At 46.9% G+C, this 23,733-nt stretch overlaps 1 protein-coding gene across 2 annotated transcripts; it reads right to left on the minus strand.

Annotated features, from left to right (window-relative positions):
• Positions 1-4,176: 4,176 nt before the first annotated feature.
• On the minus strand, positions 4,177-23,733 carry REM1 (RRAD and GEM like GTPase 1). Of its 2 annotated transcripts, none has more exons than XM_087928809.1 (5): positions 23,637-23,733; positions 15,900-16,308; positions 13,950-14,032; positions 10,370-10,580; positions 4,177-5,249 (listed from the first exon to the last, which is right to left on the minus strand). In XM_087928809.1, exons 2-5 carry the CDS (start codon positions 16,228-16,230, stop codon positions 4,972-4,974), a joined length of 903 nt encoding a protein of 300 aa, XP_087784935.1. In that variant the 5' UTR covers positions 16,231-16,308; positions 23,637-23,733; the 3' UTR covers positions 4,177-4,971. The 2 variants fall into 2 exon arrangements, with proteins under 2 accessions (XP_087784935.1, XP_087784936.1); XM_087928810.1 differs by lacking the exon at positions 23,637-23,733 and adding an exon at positions 21,850-22,153.

Consider the following 23,733-nt stretch of genomic DNA (forward strand, 5'->3'; position numbering starts at 1 on the left):
GGTCAGACTCCTTCTCGGCCATTCCACCCTACTGCCCGCCGTTCTTTTACTGCCAGAAGGCGTTGCCAACTTATCGCCCAGAAGGACAGAATAAAAGAGTTGGAAGGGTGAGGTGAGACCCTTAACTCTCTACCTGTGTGTATGCTTCCTAGTTTGAACCTGGCTCTCGTTACTTCTTATATGATATATATTAAAGCAGGGGTCCCCAACCACCAGGCCCCGGACCGGTACCAGTCCGTGGATCATTTTGTACCGAGCCGCAAAGAATGAATAATCGTGATTAAATATATATATATATATAAATACGTTTTGGCTTCCGGGTGTCTTATTTTGAAAGACGGCCACTTCCGCCCTCACCTAACTTCCGCGCTTGACTCTTTGGCGCGTATTTATCCTGCATCAGGGTAAACGAGACAACGTTGAGATAGCAGAAAGGTCACAGACTGCCTGCAAAAAGGTTTTTGTTTGATAAGTGTTGTGGCTCCGGGCTTGGATTCAGCTCCTGTGACTGATATGAGTTCAAGTGAGGAGGACATGGGAGAAAAATATGAGCCGGCATGGCTCAGTGATTGGACTGGTAACCAGGATGAGGAGATGGACGTGACAAAGGACGACAGACCTGATGTATTAGAATTGTCAGGACCTTTGACCTCCTCTGGTTCCTTATCTGATCAACAGCCGGGAATGGCTGACAGGGAAGTTTTGAGAGAGTCTTCTAGTGGAGATGAGAACTTGGAAAATTTGTGGTTAAATGTAAGGAACAGAAGATGGTTGAGAAGGCAAACTCAGCTGGGACGAAGGAGGAGGGCGAGTCAGTAAATTAGCACGTTGCCTCAATGAGTATAAAAGGACACAGCTGGGCTGGTAAAATTTGCCAGGAACAAAGTGACTTATTTGAGTGAGGACGTTACAGCAAGAAGCTCTGAGACTGGAGATTTATTGCCAGGACTGGTTTGCCGGACAGAGTAAAGATTTATCCTGTGAGGTTTCTGCCAGCCGTTATCTTGTAAGACTTCTTTCCGTTGGATTTAATTTTGAAACGGCTGCTTTCTGTTTTGTTTGTTTGAATTTTGAAGGGGAGTCATAACAATAAGGTTTTTGTTATGGGAACCTTCACGCCCCTTACCTGGTCCTTGAAAAAGTGTTTCCACATGGTCCCTGGTACAAAAGAGGTTGGGGACCACTGTATTAAAGCACTAACTTGGTAAAAGACGCAAACTAAGGGAAATTTGTAATCAGAAATTGTGTAAAACTAACAGTTGCAATTAGCTCAGTTTTGGGGGCTCTTTTGGATATAACTTGTCTGGGACATTACAAGAAAACGGAACCGAAAAGTGCAGAGGACGAGAGCTTTTCAAATCAGTGCCAAGCACCAAGATGGCACAGTGAATGAGGACACTAACCCTGGTAATCTTCCAGAGAAACGGAAGAGATGTAGAAAACAGACTACATAAGAAGGATTATTATCTCAGATCATCGCCACTGTGGGTAGCTGCTCCTTGCTGAACCTAGATAGTATCTCTGGACATCGCATTGCAATGGGTGGTTTGTAAGTGTTACTGCAGTGTTGTTATGTTATGATGGCTGTTCGTGTTCCAAATAGCTCATGAAGTAAACCTCTGATCTCAAAGTAAGATTTATTGCCTGCGGTTGGCCTGTGTTCCAATTTTCCTGAATTGTTTTTACGACAGAGGGGACCTTGGAGGTCTTCTAGTCCAACCCCCTGCTCAGGCAGGAGGCCCTATACCATTTCAGACAAGTGGCTGTCCAGTCTCTTTTTTTAAAACCTCCAGGGATGGAGCGCCCACAGCTTCTGGTGGCAAGCAGTTCCACTGGTTCATTGTCCTCCCTGTTAGGAAGTTTCTCCCTAGTTCCAAGTTGCTTCTGTCCTGGGTTCGTTTCCATCCGTTGCTTCTTGTTCTGCCTTTTGGGGCTTTGGAGAATAGCTTGACTCCCTCTTCTTTGGGGCAGCCCCTCAAACAGCCATAGAAATAGCAATAAGACTCATGTACCACTTTATAGTGCTTCACAGCCCTCTCTAAGCGGTTTACAGAGTTGGCCTGTAAACAATTTGGGTCCTCTTTTTACCCACCTTGGAAGGATGGAAGGCTGAGTCAACCTTAGGAAGGATGGATGGATGGATGGATGGAAGGAAGGAAGGAAAGAAGGAAGGAAAGAGAAAGGAAGGAAGGAAGGAAGGAAGGAAGGAAGGAAGGAAGGAAGGAAGGAAAGGAAGGAGAGGGAGGGAGGGAGGAGGGAGGGAGGAAGGAAGGAAGGAAGGAAGGAAGGAAGGAAGGAAGAAGGAAGGAAGAAGTCCTCTCTAAGCGGTTTACAGAGTCAGCCTCTTGCCCCAACAATTTGGGTCCTCTTTACCCACCTTGGAAGGATGGAAGGCTGAGTCAACCTTAGGAAGGATGGATGGATGGAAGGAAGGAAAGAAGGAAGGAAAGAGAAAGAGGAAGGAAGGAAGGAAGGAAGGAAGGAAGGAAGGAAGGAAGGAAGGAAGGAAGGAGGAGGAGGGAGGGAGGGAGGAAGGAAGGAAGGAAGGAAGAAAGGAAGGAAGGAAGGAAGGAGAGAGAAGGAGGGAGGTAGGAAGGTAGGAAGATAGAAGATAGGAAGGAAGGAAGGAAGGAAGGAAGGAAGGAAGGAAGGAAGGAAGGAGAGGGAGGGAGGGAGGGAGGGAGGGAGGAAGGAAGGAAGGAAGGAAGGAAGGAAGGAAGGAGAGAGAAGGAGGGAGGTAGGAAGGTAGGAAGATAGGAAGGAAGGAAGAAAGGAAGGAAGGAAGGAAGGAAGGAGAGAGAAGGAGGGAGGTAGGAAGATAGGAAGGAAGGAAGGAAGGAAGGAAGGAAGGAAGGAAGGAAGGAAGGAAGGAGAGGGAGGAGGGAGGGAGGGAGGAAGGAAGGAAGATAGGAAGGAAGGAAGGAAGGAAGGAAGGAAGGAAGGAAGGAAGGAAGGAAGAAGTCCTCTCTAAGCGGTTTACAGAGTCAGCCTCTTGCCCCCAACAATTTGGGTCCTCTTTTTACCCACCTTGGAAGGATGGAAGGCTGAGTCAACCTTAGGAAGGATGGATGGATGGAAGGAAGGAAAGAAGGAAGGAAAGAGAAAGAGGAAGGAAGGAAGGAAGGAAGGAAGGAAGGAAGGAAGGAAGGAAGGAGAGGGAGGGAGGGAGGGAGGAAGGAAGGAAGGAAGGAAGGAAGGAAGGAAGGAAGGAGAGAGAAGGAGGGAGGTAGGAAGGTAGGAAGATAGGAAGATAGGAAGGAAGGAAGGAAGGAAGGAAGGAAGGAAGGAAGGAAGGAAGGAGAGGGAGGGAGGGAGGTAGGAAGGTAGGAAGATAGGAAGGAAGGAAGAAAGGAAGGAAGGAAGGAAGGAAGGAGAGAGAAGGAGGGAGGTAGGAAGATAGGAAGGAAGGAAGGAAGGAAGGAAGGAAGGAAGGAAGGAAGGAAGGAAGGAAGAGGAGGGTTTACAGAGTCAGCCTCTTGCCCCAACAAAGGAGGGATGGAAGGCTGAGTCAACCTAGGAAGGAAGAAAGGAAGGAAGGAAGGAAGGAAGGAAGGAAGGAAGGAAGGAAGGAAGGAAGGTGATAGGAAGGAAGGTAGCAATAGCACTTAGACTTATATACCACTTCACATTTTACAGCCCTCTCTTAAGCGGTTTACAAAGTCCGCCTCTTGCCCCCCAACAATCTGGGTCCTCATTTGACCCACCTCAGAAGGAGGGAAGGCTGAGTCAACCTGGAGCCTGGTGGGATTTGAACTGCCAAATTGCAGGCAGCCGGCAGTCAGCAGAAGTAGCTTGCAGTACTGCACTCTCGCCACTGCGCCACCGAGGCTCCTAAAATATTAGAAGACTGCTATCATGTCACCCCTAGTCCTTCTTGTCCTCAAACTGGGCACCCCCAATTCCTGCAACCTTTCTTCGTTCTTCCTATGCTTTAGCCTCCAGTTCCCCCCAATTCATCATTCTCACGATCGAGAAGTTTCTCCATAGTTCCAGGTTGCTTCTCTTCTGGATGAGTTTCTTTCTCTTCTTTCTTCTCCTGCCTTCTGGGGCTTTGGAGAATAGATTGACCCCCCCTCCCTCTTCTTTGGGGCAGCCCTTTAAATATCAAAAGACTGCTGTTGTCAGGGCTCCGACAAATCCACCCCCATTCAAATCATAAGTCTCTAGCCGCATCTCTCAGAGTTTTAAAAAAAAATGGATTTATTAGGAGTGACCATGTCGGCATTATCTGGGTGCAGCCGACTCTGAGACACATCATTCATTTCCCCCTTTGACCCTGGTCTTCCTCCCACCCCCTGGATGTCTATTCTCCAATGGGACCCATCCATAGCCAAGAGTCATCCATCATGCTCTCCAGCAATAATCTTGAGTGCCAACAGCTTCGGTCACCTAACAATTATCTGAAGCATTTAAGGAATGCACTGCTTTCTCCCAACTCCCTTTCCGCTGGCAACTCTAAAAGACCAGATAAATATTTTTGAGTTGACAGCTGTCATGTCACCCCTAAATCCTTATTTCAAATAGACAAAAGATATCCAATTCCAGCAACCATTCTTCGTATGTTTTAGCCTCCAGTCCCCTAATCCTCTTTGTTGCTCTTCTCTGCACTTTTTCTAGAATCTCAACATCTTTTTTTTTTTACATCGTGGCGACCAAAACTGAATGCAAATACTCCAAGTGTGGCCTTACCAAGGCCTTATAAAGCGGGATTAACACTTCACGGGATCTTGATTCCATCCCTCTGTTGATGCAGCCTAGGATTGTGTTGGCTTTTTTTGGCGGCTGCGACACAACGCTGGCTCCTATTTAAATGATTGTCCACTGGGACTCCAAGCTCCCTTTCGCAGTGACGGGTATTTGCAAAGCCGTGCTAGGCACCGAAAGGAAGACCGAGGCCAGGCCCAGGGTGGTACAGGAAGGGGGGGCAAGTGAACGAGGACACACTCACCCACCCACCCACCCGATGGTCTCTCACAGCACGGAAAGATCATGGCAAGACTTGGAACGGACCTTCAGCGCAACTTTCTGGTTGTTGCGCGCCACCAGCCGGTCCAGGAAACGCCGCACTTTCTTGGTCAGGCTTTCCTTGCGCTTGTAGAGTGACCTGCGCCGTTTGTTGGCCTCCTTGCTGTCCTGGCGCAGCCGGATCTGCCGCACGACCCCTTCGAAAAGTTCGTCCACGTTGTGCTGGAGGGCAGCGGACGTCTCGATGAACTTGCAGTCGAAAACTACGGCACAGGCCCGGCCTTCTGCAAGGGGGGGAAAAATGCCAGTATCAGGTGTCAACTAAAAAATACTTCTATGGTCTTTTTAGTTGCCAGCAGAAAGGGAGTGAGGGGGAAAGCAGTGCATTCCTTAAATGCCTCAGATAATCGCCTTGGCAGCCGAAGCTGTTGGCGCGCAAGATTATTACTGGAGAGGATGATTGATGACTCTTGGCTATGGAGTTGTCCCATTGGAGAATATACATCTAGGGGGTGGGTGGGAAGGCTAGGGTCAAGGGGGAAATGAATGATGTATCTCAGAGTCAGCTGCACCCAGATAATGCCGACAGGTCAACTAATAAATCAACCTTTTTTGCTCTGAGAGATGAGGCAAGGGACTTGTGATTTGAATGGGGGTGCGTGTTGGAGCCCTGACATCAGGATTGTGAGAACCTGCCAGGCAAGAGGTTGATTGACGTCTCTGGCATCTTTGGAAGCAGTGGGTGGTCTCTTAAACCTTGACCATTTTAAGACTTGTGGACTTCAACTCCCAGAATTCTTCAGCCAGGTCTCCCAAAAAGGGCAACTTTTAAGAGTTGTGGACTTCAGCGCCACTGAATTGGCTGGGGGAGTTCTGCTGGCTAGGAATTCTGGGAGTTGAAGTCCAGAAGCCTTAAAGTGTCCGAGTTTGAAAACCTACTGAGAGAGAGAGAGAGGGAGGGAAGGAGGGAGGGAGAAAGAGAGAGAGATGGAGAGAAATGGAAACCGATGGAGAGAGAAAGAGAGAGAGCAATGGAGAGGGAGAGGGAGAGTGGTGAGAGAGAGAAAGAGAGTGGTGAGAGACGGAGGGAGGGAAAGGGAAAGAGAGAGGGAGAGAAATGGAGACACAGAGATGGAGAAGGAGAGAGAGAGAGAGAGAGAGAGAAAGAGAAGGGAAACCTTGGCTACACCTATATGTAGTGATATACATACATAAATAAAAGCAACTTACGAGCAAGTTATTGCAGTGCGTAACATCGGATGTGCAAGACAAAATCAGGAAAGTAAATCTTGCACACCATGGCCATTTTATGTGACAAATCGACCGGAGAAAGCCATTATGTTGGGAAGTGTCAGCCGTTAAATTGGCTGTGCCAACAACTGCTGTCATTACGGGGACCTTCCTTGGCCGTTGTGCATTTTAATTTTGTTTATTTGCACAGTAAGGTGCAGCTATGTGTGGGGGACGTAGCTTCCTATGCTCCCCATAGCTACCGCTGGTTGTGGTTCTTGTGAAAGTTGGACCTCGAGAAAGCAAAACGGGGAAAAAAAAGAACCAACTCGTCTGAGCTGGGGTGCTGGAGAAGGCGCCTGCGTGTTCCTTGGACAGCCGAGGGGACCAACAAGGAAGCATGGAGCGCATAACCGCAAGCATGACACTGGAAGGCAAGAATGCCAAAACTGCATCTCACTCACTTTGGCCCTATCCTACAAGGGGAAAGCAATTGTCGTTGGAAGAGTTAGCGGTAAAAGGAAGCCAGGCTGCCAAAGAACTCGGTGGCTGGATACCGTCAAAGCTGACACCAACCAGAAGCACCAGAAAAGTCAAAGAAGCAGCGCAAGATGAGGAGAGACCCGGCCCATAAAACAGAACAGAATTACAGAGTTTGAAGGGACCTTGGGGGTCTTCTAGTCCAACCATCTGCTTAAGCGGGAAACCCTATATCATCTATAACTATGATCTCCTCTCTCTCTCCTCTCTCTCTCTCATCTGTTTCTCACATCTCTGTCTCTCATCTGTTTCTCACATCTCTGTCTCTGTCTCATATCTCATCTGTCTCTCATCTGTCTCTCTATCATCTCTCTCACACACACACATCTCTGTCTCATATCTCTCAGCTCTCTCTCTCTCTCTCTCATCTTATCTGTCTCTCTCATCTCTTCATCTCTCTCTCATCTGTATCTCTCTCTCTCTCTCTCCTCTCTCTCTCCTCATCTGTCTCTCATCTCATCTTCTCTCTCTCTCTCATCTGTACCTCTCTCATCTCTCTCTCTCTCATATCTTTTCTGTCTCTCATATCTCTCATCTGTCTCTCTCTCTCATCTCTCTCTCATCTCTCTCCTCTGTCTCTCTCATCTCTCTCTCTCATCTCTCTTCATCTCTCTCATCTGTCTCTTTCTCTCTCATCTCAGTCATCATCTCTCTCTGATCTCTATCTCTCTCTCATCCCTCTCTCTTCTCTGTCTTGCTCTCATCTCTCTCTCATCTGTATCTCTCATCTCTCACTCATCTATCTGTCTCTCTCACTCTCTCTCATCTGTCTCTCATCTCTCACTCATCTATCTCTCTCTCTCATCTCTCTCTCTCATCTCTCTCATCTCATCTGTCTCTCTCATCTCATCTTCATCTCTCATCTCGCTTTCTCTCATATCGCTTTCTCTGTCTCTCATCTCTCTTTCTCTCATCTCTCTTTCTCTCTCTCTCTCATATCGCTCTCTCATCTGTCTCTCTCTCCTCTCTCTCCTCTCTCACTCATCTATTTGTCTCTCTCATCTTTCTTTCCTCTCTCTCTGTCTCTCTCTCTCTCTCTCTCTCTCTCTGTGTCTCTCTCATATGCACATATATCTATGTGAATATGTATGTGTGTGTGTATGTGTGTGTGTTGTGTGTTTCTGGAGTCTAGACCATTTCAGACAAATCGTTGTGCAGTCTCTTCTTAGAAGCCTCCAGTGAGGGAGCATTCACAACTTCTGGTGGCGTGATGTTCCACTGGTTGACTTGTTTCTCACTACCAGGAAATTCCTCCTGAGTTCCAGGTTCCTTCTCTCCTTGCTTAGTTTCCATTCGTTGCTTCTTGTCCTGCCCTCAGGGGCTTTGGAGAATAGCTCGACTCCCTCTTCTTTATACCAGCCCCTCAATCTTTGGAAGACCGCTATCGCGTCACCCCAAGTCCACCTCTTCGTAAGATTAGACTTATTCAATTTCTGCAACCGCCCATCGTATGTTTTAGCCTCCAGTCCCCCTCATCCTCTTTCCTGCTGTGCTCTGCACTCCTTCCAAAGTCTCAACATCTTTTTTATAATATGGTGGATGCAATATTGCAAATGTGGCCTTACCCAGGCCTTATAAAATCATGACTTCTCCTGGTCTTGATTCCATCCCTCGGTTAATGCAGCCTAAGATTCCATCGGCCTTTTGGGGTAGCTGTAGCATACTGCTGGATGAACTGAAGAAGCTTCTTGGATGAGAAGGGACATGTCTTCAAGGGAAAAGAAAAAAACCAAGGAAGTCCAGTTCCCTCTTGGAAAAGCACCCTTGAGACACAAGAACTAGGTGTGACATGATAGCAGTCTTCCAATATTTGAAGGGCTGCCACAGAGAAGAGGTGGGGTCGAGCTATTCTCCAAAGCATCTGAAAGCAGGACAAGAAACAGTGGATGGAAGCTTATCAAGGAGAGAAGCAACTTAGAATTCAGGAGATTTCCTATCTGTGAAAAAAAAAAATATTAATCAGTTTAGTCCAGGGGTCTTCAAACTTGACAGCTTGAAGAATTGCGGACTTCAACTCCCAGAATTCCTCCTCCAGTTATATTAGCTCAGGGATTCTGGGAGTTGAAGTCCACAAGCCTTAGACTTGCCAAGTTTGAAGACCCTTGTGATAGATGATAGATACACACATAGATAGATAGATAGATAGATAGATAGATAGATAGATAGATAGATAGATAGATAGATATCGAGATAGACATTAGATAGATAGATAGATAGATAGATAGATAGATAGATAGATAGATATCGAGATAGACATTAGATAGATAGATAGATAGATAGATAGATAGATAGATAGATTGATTATACAGAAGCCTGATGATGGCAGATGAGATTCTGCTGAAACGTTGCTACAACTTTAAAAGCACAACTACAATGGCGTGGGAAAATACCCGAACAAAGCTGAATGCCATACATGTAAGTACCCACGAAAACTTAAGAAAATAGATAGATGGATGGATGGATGGATGGATGGATGGATGGATAGATAGATAGATAGATAGATAGATAGATAGATAGACAGACAGACAGACAGACAGACAGACAGACAGACAGAGACAGACAGACAGACAGACAGTGAGTGAGGTCTTGGTGGTCCCTGAGCTTCGTTGATTTCCAGTAATATCACACTACTAACTAGAGCATACAAAACATTTGCTAGACCAATACTCGAATACAGATCATCAGTCTGGAACCCACATTACGTATCTGATATTAGCACAGTTGAGAAAGTCCAGAAATATTTCACAAGAAGAGTTCTCCGCTCCTCTACTCATTGCAAGAAGACCTTATGCCACCAGACGCGAAATTCTAGACCTAGAAAACCTAGAACTACGCCGCCTTCGGTCCGATCTAAGTATAGTATATAAAATCATACGTTGCAATGTTCTACCTGTCAATGAATACTTCAGCTTCAACCATAACAACACAAGAGCAAACAATAGATACAAACTCAAGGTTAACCGCACCAAACTTGATTGTAGGAAATACGACTTCAGCAACCGAGGGGTCAATGTTTGGAATCCTCTACCTGGCTCTGTGGCTTCTTCCCCAAACCCCAAAAACTTGAACCTTAGACTGTCTACTATTGACCTCACCCCTTTCCTAAGAGGTGTGTAGGGGGCCTGCATAAGCGCACCAACGTGCCTATCGTCCCTGTCCTATTGCTTCTTTTATTTTTTATTTTTCTTATATGTATCCATCTATTCATAACTATGTTTCTACTTATACCTATTATGTTGTAAGCAATTGACAAAAATAAATAAATAAAATAAAATAAATTTCTTGCAGATGTTTCATGGTCTGACTAGGAATGGGGTTTGGGGAGAGGGAGGAGGAGGAGGAGGAGGAGGAGGAGGAGGAGGAGGAGGAGGAGGAGGACTGTAGTGTCCTTGGTAGTCTTAGACTTTGGTTGTTTTCTAGCAGACATTTCATTACCCAACTAGGTAACATCACCAGGGCTAGAAGGGAGTGGGGTTTGGAGGAGGAGGAGGAGGAGGAGGAGGAGGAGGAGGAGGAGGAGGAGGAGGAGGAGGAGGAGGAGGAGGAGCAACAGCCATGCCCACTTAGCCACGCTCACAGAACCGGTTGTTAAAAAAAAAAGATTGACTTGGGCTTAAGCCCTTTCTGGACCCACCTTCCACCGAGACCTCTCGGGAGCGCACCAGGTCCGTCTTGTTCCCCACCAGGATGATGGGCAGGTTCTCTGCCTGCCGGGTCCTCCGAAGCTGGATGCGGAGCTCCGAGGCGCTCTCGAAGCTGCCCCGGTCGGTGATGGAGTAGACGATCACATAGGCGTCGCCCACCTGCATGCAGTGGTTGTGCAGCCAGTGGTCTTCTTCCGACGACTGCAGGAAGAGGGAGGGGTCTCTCAAGAAGGGACAGGGGCTTCCTTTGCCCCACACCCCACCCTGATCCCGCGCCCTAGCGTTTGGAGCCCAAAGTGAGAGGAATCCATCTTGGCCCCTTTGCTAGCGGTGGCCTAGAGGTGGCGTTCTTGCCTCACAATCAGGAGGCTGTGAGTTCGATGCTAGGTAGAGGCAGATTTCTGATCTAGGGTTCCCCCGAAAGCCCTAAGCAGACTCTTTCTCCCAGCAAAGCCCCTTTTATTAAACGAAGGTGAATTTCTTGCATTCACACGCAACCAAAGGCCGGGCAAACAGTCTTTCAAAGGGTGTAATTAGGAGCACAGACCTTATCTAGCCTGGAGAGCTACCAAGTAAATATTTCCAAATGCAGTGCTGACAAGGAAGGACTCAGCACAGTCTCTGAGATGCACAGACAGATCTTCACCGTGCTGCAACGAACGAATTGTTTCCTGCAAGAGCCCCCTCCCGTTTTGCTATTTTAATCCTCATTCACTATCCACCTGTGGCCTTACTCCCACATTGACCCTTGTTCCTTAACTGTTTCCTTTCCAGAACTCTTCCTTATTAGAAATAATTAAAGATCAATATCCAAAAGAAATAAAATATATCATCTTACATATTCCAACAGCAGCCAGGATAGCTTTTGCACAAATGTGGAAAGGACCCAACACCCTCCCCACAGAGGACTTAGTCCTACACAAAATAATTTAACGTGCAGAAATGGACATGCTTACATTCGAAATGAAAGAGAAGGAGGATTCTGAATACTACTCAACTTGGCATAGATGGTACGAATGGTTAGAGAATAGATATAAGAAATAACAAGAGGAGATTAACGATAAGAGACCTTAAGAAAATGATGTGTAGATATGTAAATTAAATAAGTATATAACAGAATTAATTATAGAGATAGCAGTTATTGATTGGTGTATATAAATATATATAAGGATTTATAAGATGTCAAAACGCTGCTGAAACTGCGAATATGATTTGTATTGGTGGAAAGCACAATAGAAATTTTTTATTGAAAAAAAGCCCTCTCCCCTTTTGCTCCTCTTTTAATCCCTATGGGAGGGGCCATTCATTGTCCACTTGTGCCTTTACTCCGGAGTCAGCCCTTGTTCCTTAGCTGTTCCCTTCATCTGGCAGCTCTGTGCATGCGCACACTGGGAACAGGCTCCAGCTATTCTTCTTCCTCACTGATCTCCAACTTCGAAAGCAGCTGATAACTGTCGGATAACCCTGGCCCCATCTCTGCCTCCGACGCAGAGCCCTCGTCCGAGCCTTCCTCAGCCTCCAGGACTGGCCCAGGTTCCTCCCCAACCTCCTCACTGTCCGAGTCTGCCGCCAGCTTCACTAGCCGTTGGCGGGCCACAACAGTTTTTTTCTCTCTGGGCATGATATCTGCTGAACAAAACTCCGCACTGGTGACAGGAAGGGCATCCAGACAGTAAAGACTCAGCTCCATTTAGTTGCCCTGGTAAGGGATTATGGGGTCATTAAAAGGAGTTGAGGACGATCCTTTTCTTGCTAGCATAAAGTGCAGGTAGCCCGCAACTCACCAACTTTTTGGTTCAGTGACCGTTTGGAGTTACAACGGCCCTGAAAAAAGGGACTTGCATCTGTTTTCGCACTTGCGTCCGCTGCAGCCTCCCCACAGTCACGTGATCAAAATGGAGACGCTTGGCAACGGACTCCTATTTATGACTGTTCCTTGGTCCCAGGCGATCCCCTTTTGCGACCTGCCAAGACGCAAACTCCCCCTGGGGAAGCCGGATTCATTTAACGACCGTGTGACTAATTTAACAAGGGAAGGGATTCATTGAACAACGGCGGCAAGAAAGATTGTAAAATGGGCCACTCAACAACTGTCTCGTTTAGGCATGGAAATTTTTGGCTCAATTGTGGCTGTAAGTCAAGGAGTACCTATGGTTGGAGCATCCCATCCCAGAGGGGATGAGTTTGGGCAAGCAGGCAGGTGAGGACAGGACCCAAAGATACCCATCGCTTCATTACCTGAGTACAGGTGATTTCCTAGGAAGGCAGCAGCCACTGCTCTGAATTGAAGCTCTAAGAATTAATGGAATCGAGTTCATTTATTTGTATCCTGTCTTTATGATTATTCTTTTAGAAATAACTCAAGGACGTGAACATGTCCAACGTGCCTTCCTCCTCCTCCTCCTCCTCCTCCTCCTCCTCCTCCTCCTCCTCCTCCTCCTCCTCCTGTTTTCCACACAAGAACCTGGTGAGGTGAGAAGGGGTGAGAGACATGGACTGGTCCAAAGTAATTCAGCCAGCTTTCACGCCTAAAGTAGAACTAGAACTCACCGTCTCCTGGTGATTGGCCCAGAGTCACCCAGTTAGCTTTCATGCCTAAGGCGGGACTAGAATTCATTGCCTCCTAGTGATTGGCTCAAAGTCACCCAATCAGCTTTTATGCTTAAGATGGGACTAGAACTCACCGTCCCCTGGTGATTGGCTCAAACTCATCCAGCTGGCTTTCATGCCTAAGGCGGGACTAGAACTCACCAACTCCTGGTGATTGGCCCAAAGTCACCCAGCTGGCTTTCATGCCTAAGGCGGGACTAGAACTCACCGTCTCCTAGTGATTGGCCCAAAGTCACCCAGCTGTCTTTCATGCGTAAGGCAGGACTAGAACTCACCGTCTCCTAGTGATTGGTTCAGAGCAGACTTGACAGCTTTAAGACTTGTGGACTTCAACTCCCAGAATTCCTCCTCCAGTCCATGTTAGCTCAGGAATTCTGGGAGTTGAAGTCCACAAAGTCTTAAACTTGCCAAGTTTGACGACCCCGTGGCTCAAAGTCACCTAGCCGGCTTTCATGGCTAAGGCAGAACTAGAACTCAGGGTCCCCAGCTTTCTAGCCTGGTTCCTTAACCAACAGACCAAAACAACATCCTTCTCTAAAGTTTGACAATGTCTACATTATTGTTTCTCAATCGCGACAACTTTAAGACAGGTGGAACAGTCTTTCTCAGCCCAGCCCACCTCAAAGGGTTGTCGTTGTTGGAGAATGTGGGGAATAAGAGGAGAAAGTTGACTTGGATATATTGGAGATGGTGAGCCGTATGCAATGACATTTAATTGCAATGTAGGCCGATTCGCGTACATTTAAAGCGACAATGAAAGTTATTCTGAGCGGAAATATATTCACTGCCTTGAGCGCTTTGCAAAAATATCAACAGCTGGATGCAAACAAAGAAATGATTTTTTTTTCCACCAGTTCAGCAAGAGCTCTTGGCAAATTTCGTCCAGACCGAAAAAGATGCCAGCTCCCTTACCTGTTTGAGAAAATCTCTGGGTTTCTGGCTCAGAACATTCACACCTACCCGCTTTCCGGCTTCCCAGGTGTCGATCACCACCAGCGTGGTCTCTTCTCCATCCACGGACAAGGTGCGCTCAAAGGTGTCGTCTGGAAGAAAGCGGAAGCAGAACCAGCTCCAGTGGCGATTCATCGCTTCAGGTTTAGCAACAAAGAGACGAGACGAAGAGCATTGCAACTGTCCTGCAGTCCGGAAAAATGGACGGAGCCTGTCGGGGGAGCAGCCATTGCAGACATGGGGGGTGGGGGGTGAGGGGGTGGGCAAGTGGTTGAAATCAGACAGCAGAGGTGCTGAAAGTCACCAACCTTAGTGCGTCAAGTTCCAGCAAGTCAGGACAATTTGGTGCTCTCTGAGCTTGGTGATTTTCTTGCAGACATTTTGGGACCCAACTAAGGAACATCGTCAGTGCTAGAAGGAAGGGGAGGTGTTGTAGAAACGGGGAGGAAGAGGAGAGGAGGAGGAGGAGAATGACTGGGGGGGAGGTCATTGATGCTCTCTGAGTTTGTTTGCCTTTTGTCTCACAGTTGGCACACAGAGCAAATGGCTCCTGCCAAGAAGGTAATAAGGGTTAACGGAGAGGCAGTTTCTGTAAGCGACACCAGAATGTTTCCTTCCTGCCTTCCTTACAGGATTAGCCCAGTAATTTCTTCTAACAACCGGTTCTCCCAACTGCTTAGAAGGTTAACAACCAGTTGACTGCCCATTTGACATGCGCAGTGAGGTAAGTTTACCTGGGGTCCGTGTGCCTGCACAAATGGTGCCGGCACACGGACCCCAGGCAAACTTACCTCACTGCGCATGTCTGCGCCTCCCAGCTGATTTTCGGACCATTTTTTTGGGGCCTCCCAGAGGGTCGAGGGAAGCCTCTGCAGTCTTTGGAGGCCGAAAAACAAGGCCCGTTTAGTCACTTTCTATATTTCCGGAAATACCAGCTGTGACCAAAAGGCCCCATTTTTCAGCCTCCAAAGGCTGCAGAGGCTTCCCTCGAGACTCTGGGAGGCTGAAAAACACCTGAAAAATCAGCTGGGAGGCATTCACATGTGCAATGCAGGTAAGGGGGCAGTGGGGGGGGAATCGCGCATGCATGCGCAGGGGGTGTGCCCCCTCCGGTGCATTGCCCTTTGGGTGCTGGCACACGAGCAAGCGCACACGCAATTTTCGGCACAGGAGCCCCAAAAGGTTAGCCACCACTGGGCTAACCCTTCCACTTGCTTAAGTATTGGAGTTGTCTCTAATCGAGGATTCACTGCACCTCATAATGGGTTTGGCCTCCTATGACCACGGGGTTCGGGGGCTCACGAGGTAGCGCAGGGGTGGGATTCTACCGGTTCGCCCCTATTCGCTAGAACCGGTTGTTAACCTTCTAAGCAGTTTGGAGAACCGGTTGTTAGAAGAAATTACAGGGCTAATCCTGTAAGGAAGGCAGGAAGGAAACATTCTGGTGTTGCTTATAGAAACTGCCTCTTTGTTAACCCTTATTTACATTCTTGGCAGGACTAGACTTTATGTCTCAGGAACTTCTCTGGAGTTTTTTTCCCCTCCTTTGCTGGTACTTTGCTTGTGTCGAGTGACCCTTCAAAGTTACAGTGGCAGTGAAAAAAGTGACTTCTTATGACCGTTTTTCACACTTACGACTGTTGCAGCATCCCCCCCAGTCACGAGAGGCCAGGCGAGGAGATGCGTGCCTCGATGGGAGTGATGTTGAGTTGGCCACGCCCAGCCAATCACATGACCCCCCCGAGCCACGTCCACCCAGTCACAGGACCACCAAGCCACGCCCACCAACTAAGCCACACCCACAGAACCGGTGGTTAAAAAAAATTGAATCCCACCCCTGGAGGTAGGAGCCAAAAGGGAGATTGGGCCCACTTCATTTTCTGCCTACCCTCCTCCCCGCCAAAAAGTTTAGCCAAATTCTGGGTCTCTCGCCTCCGTCCGCCCCCTCCCCCCACCTACCTCTCTGCTGCTCCAGCGAGTCCTTTTCTTGCACCCCAGCAAAGAGGCACACCAGACTGCTCTTCCCCACCCCGGGATCGCCGAGCAGCACCACGTGGTAGAGGGATCCACCAGATTCTCCCGAGCTGGAGGATTCTGACCGCCAGCTCCTGCAGGGCTCCGGGAGGCGCCCTCCAGGCTCGCAGGATAAAGACTGTCCCAACGGGGGGTGGCAGAGCTCAGTCCTCCTGCTCCCGGGGTTCAGCCTCTCCCGGTGAGACGCTGGAAGCGGGGTGCTGGCCCGTCGCTGGCAGGGATCCCCGGGGCTTCTCCGTGGGAGGTTCAGCGTCATCTTCTGCCTGAGAGAAGCGGCCCACGGTTAGCTTGGATGCTCTGGGGAATGAGGGGGTCCACCTGTTCTCCGAAGCACCTGAAGGCAAGGAGAAGAAGCAGGACAGGTTGAAGAGTCAAGACCATGTTGATGATCCAAACTCCGTCAAGGACCTTGGAGTTCTCATCTCAAATGACCTAAGTGCTAGATCCCACTGTAACTACACAGCCAAAAAGGCCTTAAGAGTTGTTAACCTAACCTTACGTTGCTTTTTCTCTGGTAATATTACACTACTAACTAGAGCATACAAAACATTTGCCAGACCAATACTCGAATACAGCTCATCAGTCTGGAAGCCACATTACGTATCTGATATTAGCACAGTTGAGAAAGTCCAGAAATATTTCACAAGAAGAGTTCTCCACTCCTCTACGCGTTGCAGAAGACCTTATACCACCAGACTCGAAATTCTAGACCTAGAAAATCTAGAATTACGCCGCCTTCGGTCCGATCTAAGTATAGTATATAAAATCATACATTGCAATGTCCTACCTGTCAATGAATACTTCAGCTTCAACCATAACAATACAAGATCAAACAATAGATACAAACTCAAGGTTAACCGCACCAAACTCGATTGCAGAATATACGACTTCAGCAACAGAGGTGGTCAATGTCTGGAATACTCTATCTGACTCTGTGGTTTCTTCCCCAAACCCCAAAAACTTTAACCTTGGACTGTCTCCTATTGACCTCACCCCTTTCCTAAGAGGTCTGTAGGGGGCGTGCATAAGCGCACCAATGTGCCTATCGTCCCTGTCCCATTGTTTCTTTTATTTTTCTCATATGTATCCGTTTCTTGTATTCATAACTGTGTTTATCCTTATACCTATTATCTTGTAAGCAATTGAGAAAAATATAAATAAATAAATAAATAAATAAATAAATAAATAAATAAATAAATAAATAAATAAGCAAGCAAGCAAGCAAGCAAGCAAGCAAGCAAGCAAGCAAGCAAGCAAGCAAGGAAACTAGTAAAGGATAAATGTGAAAAACAGAAACCATGATAAGTTTATTAACTATGTTCAATGACTTCAAGAATATAGTTGAAATGAATTATGAGGATTGCTGTAATGAGATTAATATCAGTTTTTATGATTAATTGAATAGACCAATTTTCTTTTTCTTTTTATTTTGAAGTTATAAATGATTTGATGTAATTGAAAGGGAAAGTGCCAGATGTGGAGTCTGACTTAAAATGTATATGTGATACGTAATTGCTAAGAGATTATTGTTATTAATCTCTAAGGTGATAATTAAAAAGTTAAATGATTATTGGGAATTAAAGAGGAGTTAACCAAATGATATATAAGGTATAGGGGTGGTACACTCTAATTGGTGAATGTGGGGAAAACTTTTTTGAAACGTTTGAATTGAGAAGAACTTTTTGAAATGATGAAGTAAAAATGTGCGATGAAATTGCAAACCTGACAGATAAAAGTATAAAGCACAATAAATGTGAAGTTATGAGAATTATGTAAAGATAAAAGAAAGAGGTTACGAAATGAATAGAAAATACATCAAATAAGTTTGGGAAAAGTACTTGAGAAAATTAATAGAAAATATGCAAAGAAATGATAGGATATGAAACTAAATGTGAAAGATGAATATGTAACCAAAGTCATGTTTGTATGGAAATGTGAAAACCTGGACTCATGCTGTTCACTAAAAAAAGAGATGTTTTTGAAATGTGAAAAAAATAAAAAAAACTTTTTACAAAGAAAAAGAGAGAGAAGCAACTTGGAATTAAGGAGAAATTTACAGACAATTAAACAATGGAACTGCTTGCCACTAGAAGTTACAGTGCTCCGTCATTGGAACTTTTTAAGAAGAGACTAGACCAGGGGTGTCCAAGTTGAAGTCCACAAGTCTTAAAGTTGCCAAGGTTGGACACCCCTGGACTAGACAGTCATTTGTTCAGAATGGTGCACAATCTCCTGCCCAAGCAGGGGTTGGACTAGAAGACCTCTAAGGTCCCTTCCAACTCTGTTCTGTTCTGTTTTCCAATCAGAGAAGTAACCTAGAAATTTCCTAACAATGAGAAACAGAGGACTGGACTGGAGGCTAAAATATAGTAAGAACAGTTGCTGGAATTGGGTAGGTTTAATGAAAAGAAGGACCAGGGGAGACATGATAGCAGCCTTCCAATATTTGAGGGGCTGCCCCAAAGAAGAGGGAGTCAAGCTATTCTCCAAAGCACCTGAGGGCAGGACAAGAAGCAATAGATGGAAACTAATCAAGGAGAGAAGCAACCTGGAACTCAGGAGACATTTCCAAACAGCGAAGACAATGAACCAGTGGAACTGCTGGCCACCAGAAATTGTGGATGCTCCAACACTGGAATTTTTTAAGAAGAGACTGGACAAGCATTTGTCCGAAATGTTACAGGTAATCCTTGACTTACAACAGGTAATCCTTGACTTTCGTGACTGGTTAAAGTTGCTAGGACCCTGAAAAAAGTGAGTTATGACTATTTTTCACAATTATGTCCATTGCAGCATCTCCCTGGTCACAAGGTGAAAATTCAGGAAGAGGAAGGAGGAGGAGGAGGAGGAGGCTGTGAGGTTCTTGTGCTCTCAAAGAATAGTTGTTTTCTTACAGATATTTCATGACCCAACTATGTAACATCATCAGTGCTAGAAGAGAGTGGGTTTTGTGGAGAGGAGGAAGAGGAAGAAGATGGGAGGAGGAGGGGGAGGAAGAGGAGGAGGAGGAGGAGGAGGGGGAGGAGGAGGAAGAGGAGGAGGGGAAGGAGGAGAAGGAGGAGGAAGAGAAGGAGGGGGAGGAGGAGGGGAGGAGGAGGAAGAGGAGGAGGAGGGGGAGGAGGAGAAGGAGGATGGGGAGGAGGAGGAGGAGGAGGATTATGGGTTCCTTGGTGCTCTCTGAGCTGGGCAGTTTTCTTGCAGACCTTTCATGACCCAACTAGGGAACATCATCAGTGCTCAAAGAGGAGGAGGTTTGTTTATATGTAAATCCACCATTCAACCTCAATCCACAAATCTTCATGGCTAGTCAACCATTTATGACCCTGTATTTACTATATGATACGATACTATCTTGACTAAAAAGGAGCCCACATTTCTCTGCCTAAATTATTCACAGCTTAAGCCCTCTGGAAGTGGATTTGTTCTGCAGAAGAACTACGAACCATTCAGTTCAAAGCTCCGTTCCTCCTCCTGCTTTCAATTCTAGCTACAACTTCTCTGACGGCAACCCAGTAATAAAAGTTTGTTAAAAACAAAAATGAAATCCTGGTTTTCTCGCCTCCGTTTTTGGGGCCCGTGACTGAATTCCCAGAACATGTTAAAAGGGGACAGTTGCAAACGAAACAGCATTCGACTTCTGCAGCACGCTAAGCTCAGTTGGGGCAAAAGAGCACTAAGTATTTTTGCGACTCAAAGAATTGTGCAGGTCTCACTGATCAAGTTGAAGGTCTTTGTTTTTGTCCTTTGTCACAAAAGGGTTCAGAATCTAAATCAAAGAGAGAGAGAGAAGAGAGAAGAGAGAAGAGAGGAGGAGGAGGAGGAGGACAGAGGGAGAGAGAAGAAGAGAGAGAGGGGAGAGAGAGAGAAGAAGAAAGAGAGAGAAGAAAGAGAGAGAAAGAAGAAAAGAGAGGGAGAGAGAAGGAGAGAGAAGAAGAAGAAGAAGAAGAAGAAGAAGAAGAAGAAGAAGAAGAAGAAGAAGAAGAAGAAGAGGAGGAGGAGAGAAAGACACAGAGGGAGGGAGAGAGAGAAAGGGATGGAGAGAGGAAGAGAAAGAAAGGAAAGAAAATGAGAGAAAAAAGACAAAGAGAGAAAGAGAAAGAGAGAAAAAGAGAGGAAGAGAGAGAAAAATGAGAAAAAGGCAGAGAGAGAGCGACAAAGAGGGAGAGGGAAAGAGAAAGAGGGGGAGAGAGGAAGAGAAAGAGTAAAAGAGAAAGAATGAGAAAGACAGAGAAAGGAAGAGAGAGAGAGAAAGAAAATGAGAGAAAGAGAAAGTGAGAGAAAGAATGGAACAGAATTCAGAATGGAATGGAATGGAATGGAATAGAATAGAATAGAATAGAATAGAGAATGGAATGGAATAAAGAATGGAATGGAATGGAATAGGATAGGATAGGATAGGATAGGATAGGATAGGATAGAGAATGGAATGGAATGGAATGGAATAAAGAATGGAATGGAATGGAATGGGATGGGATGGGATAGGATAGGATAGGATAGGATAGGATAGGATAGAATAGAATAGAATAGAATAGAGAATGGAATAGAATAAAGAATGGAATGGAACGGAACAGAACAGAACAGAACAGAACAGAACAGAAGAGAATAGAATAGAATAGGAGAATTGAATGGAATAGAATAAAGAATGGAATGGAATAAAGAATGGAATGGAATAGAATAAAGAATGGAATGGAATGGAATGGAATAGAATAGAATAGAAAATATGGAATGGAATGGAAATGGAAATAGAAACACGAACAGAAACAGAAATAAAAATAGAATACAATCAGAGTAGAGTAGAATATAGAATAGAATAAAACAGAACAGGTTAAAATGGAATCGAATTGAATAGAATCAGAATAGAGTAAAATAGCAATAGCGCTTAGCCTTATATGCCGCTTCCCAATGCTTTAGTGTCCTCTCTAAGCAGTTTACAGAGTCCGCCTCTTGCCCCCCAACAATCTGGGTCCTCGTTTGACCCACCTCGGAAGGAGGGAAGGCCGAGTCAACCTTGAGCCTGGTGGGATTCAAACTGCCAAATTGCAGTCAGCTGGCAGTCAGCAGAAGGAGCCGGCAGTACTGTACTCTCACCACTGCGCCACAGAGGCTCCTTTAGAAGGAGAATATATAAAATAAAATATAGAACAGAACAGAATAGGAACTGGAAGGGACCTTAGAGGTCTTCTAGTCCAGCCCCCTGCTCAAGCAATTGACTCTATACCATTTCAGACAAAGGTTTGTCCGGTCTCTTCTTAAATACCTCCAGGGGTGGAACGCCCACAAATTCTGGTGGCAAGCAGTTCCACTGGGCAATGGTCCTCCCTGTTAGGATCTCCTTACTTCCAGGTTGCTTCTCTCCTTGTTTCGTTTCCATCCGTTGCTTCTTGTCCGGCCTTTGGGGCCCTTGGAGAATAGATTGACTGCCTCTTCTTTGGGGCAGCCCCCTAATTGGGGGCCTTGGAGAATAATTCTTTGTGGCAACAACACCAGGCCATCAACTGACATTAGCACCGATGAGGCGGTTACCTCGCTTAGGTAATGAAATGCTTGCAAGAAAATAACCAAGCTCAGAGAGCACCAAGGATCCTTCGGTTCAACCCTGAGCTACAAATAATTCAGAGTAACAAGAGTTGGAAGGGGCCACAGAGGTCTTCTAGACCAACCCTCTGCTCAGAGAGGAGAGGAGAGGAGCCCCTGTCCCATCGTGGACCAATACCTGTCCCATCTCTTCTGAGAAACCTCCAGGGATGAAGCGCGTCCACCACTTCTGCAGGCGAGGTTAGTCAATTAATCCACCGATTCCTTGTTCAAACTCATTTCCTTGGCATTCGTGGCTGCTCCGCTACCTCTGGTTTTAATTTCAATTTAATTTCGCTACCTGGAGCCTCTTTTGGGCCAGGTGAAGAGGAAGCACCTCAGCCCATAAGTGAAATAAAAGTATCACCAAGCCCATCGTCCTTTTGCATTCTTGAGGGCGCTTTCTCTCTCTCTCTCTCCCTTTCTCTTTGTTTTTGGCTCTCTTTCTCTCCCTCTCCCTCTTTCTCTCTCTCCCTTTCTTTCTTTCTCTCCCTCTCCTCCCTCTCTCTCTCCCTTTCTCTTTCTTTTGGCTCTCTTTCTCTCCCTCTCCCTCTTTCTCTCTCTCTCCCTTTCTTTCTCTTCTCTCCCTCTCCCTCCCTCCCTCTCTCCCTTTCTTTTCTTTTTGGCTCTCTTTCTCTCCTCTCTCTCTCTTCTCTCTCTCTCTCCCTTTCTCTCCCTCTTTCTACCTCTCTCTTCTCTCTCTCTCTCTCTCCTTTTTTCTCTCTCTCTCCTTTCTTTCTTTCTTCTCTCTTTCTCTCTCTCTCCCTCTTTCTATCTCTCCCTCGTTCTCTCCCTCTCCTGCTCTTCCTCTCTCCCTCCTCTCTTCCTCTCTCCCTCTTTCTCTCTCTCTCTCCCTTTCTCTTTCTTTTTGGCTCTCTTTCTCTCGTCTCCCTCTTTCTCTCTCTCCCTTTCTTTCTCTCTCTCCCTCTCTCTCTCTTTTTTCTTTCTCTCTCTCCCTTTCTCTCCCTCTTTCTACCTCTCTCCCTTTCTCTTTCTTTCTTTCTTTCTTTCTTTTCTTTCTTTCTCTCCCTCTCTCCCCTCTCTCTCTTTCTTTCTATCTCTTTCTTTCTTCCCTCTTCTCTCTCTCCTCTCTCTTTCTCTCTTTCTTTCTCTCTCTCTCCTCTCTCTCCCTCTTTCTCTCGCTCCCTTTCTCTTTCTTTTTGGCTCTTTTTCTCTCTCCCTCCCCTCCCTCCTCCTCCTCCTCATCTCTCTCCCCCCCCCTCTCTCGGCGGGTTGCAATCCAGCTCTGGTTTCTTGCCAGGGCACCAGTAACCCAACGCCGGGACAGCCTGGTTTTGCCAGCTCCCAACTTCCAAAACACGGTTAAAAATTCAAAAAGGAACGCGGTTTCCGATTGTCTCCCGAGGCGTAAAGTTACACCCGCCTTCCGCAAACGGTGGGCCATCGGACGCCTCCGGCAGCCCTGGCCCCAGTATGGGTCGGGCGAAAGTGCACCTGAGCATGTGCAAAGCGCAAATCGCCCTGCTTTCCCAGGGGGGGTTATTCCTACAGTGGAGGCGGGGGGGGGGCGCTTCGATTTTGGGGGTCTCTAATCTAGAGGCATCCAAAAGTTGCGGCTGCCAACTTCTAGAATTCTGGAAGTTGGGAGTCCGGAGTCTTCCCAGTTAACAGAATAACAAGAGTTGGCAAGGGACCTTGGAGGTCATCTAGCCCAACCCCTTCCCGCCCAAGCAAGGAGACCCTGCACCGAGGGCCAGTCCGGTCTCTTTTTGAAAACCTCCCGCGACGAAGCTCCCACAAAACTTCCCACTTAAGGCCACTTCTGTTCCGTCGCTTGATTGTCTTCCAAAGCGCACCCCCAAAAGTGGGAGAGCTCCCTGCTTTTCCCCTCTTTACTGGGGAAAGGTCCGGAATCCTTCTCCCTCCCTCTCCCCCACTCCCCACCCGCGAGAAACTTGGCGAAAAGCGAACCGCGGTGGGTGGAAAGCTTTCCGGGGGCAGTCTGCACGGCCTCGGGGGGGACGTCCCCTCGCCCGCATTTGCAGGGGTTCTAAAAGTCGCGGGGTGGGGGGGGAAGGCGCGCTATTCCACCCCCTCCCCAAGTGGACGAGACCTCCCCACGCTTACCAGCTCGACGGCTCCGCTCCCGGGGATCCTCCGGCCGCCGCCCCCCCAACCCAGCCTGTCCGGCTTCATGGCCCAGCGCCGCCCGGGGCAGGGCGGG

The sequence above is a fragment of the Pseudonaja textilis genome, chromosome 3, assembly GCF_049901715.1.
Source record: "Pseudonaja textilis isolate UNSWEBS1 chromosome 3, rPseTex1.2, whole genome shotgun sequence".
Classification (NCBI taxonomy): Eukaryota; Metazoa; Chordata; class Lepidosauria; order Squamata; family Elapidae; genus Pseudonaja; species Pseudonaja textilis.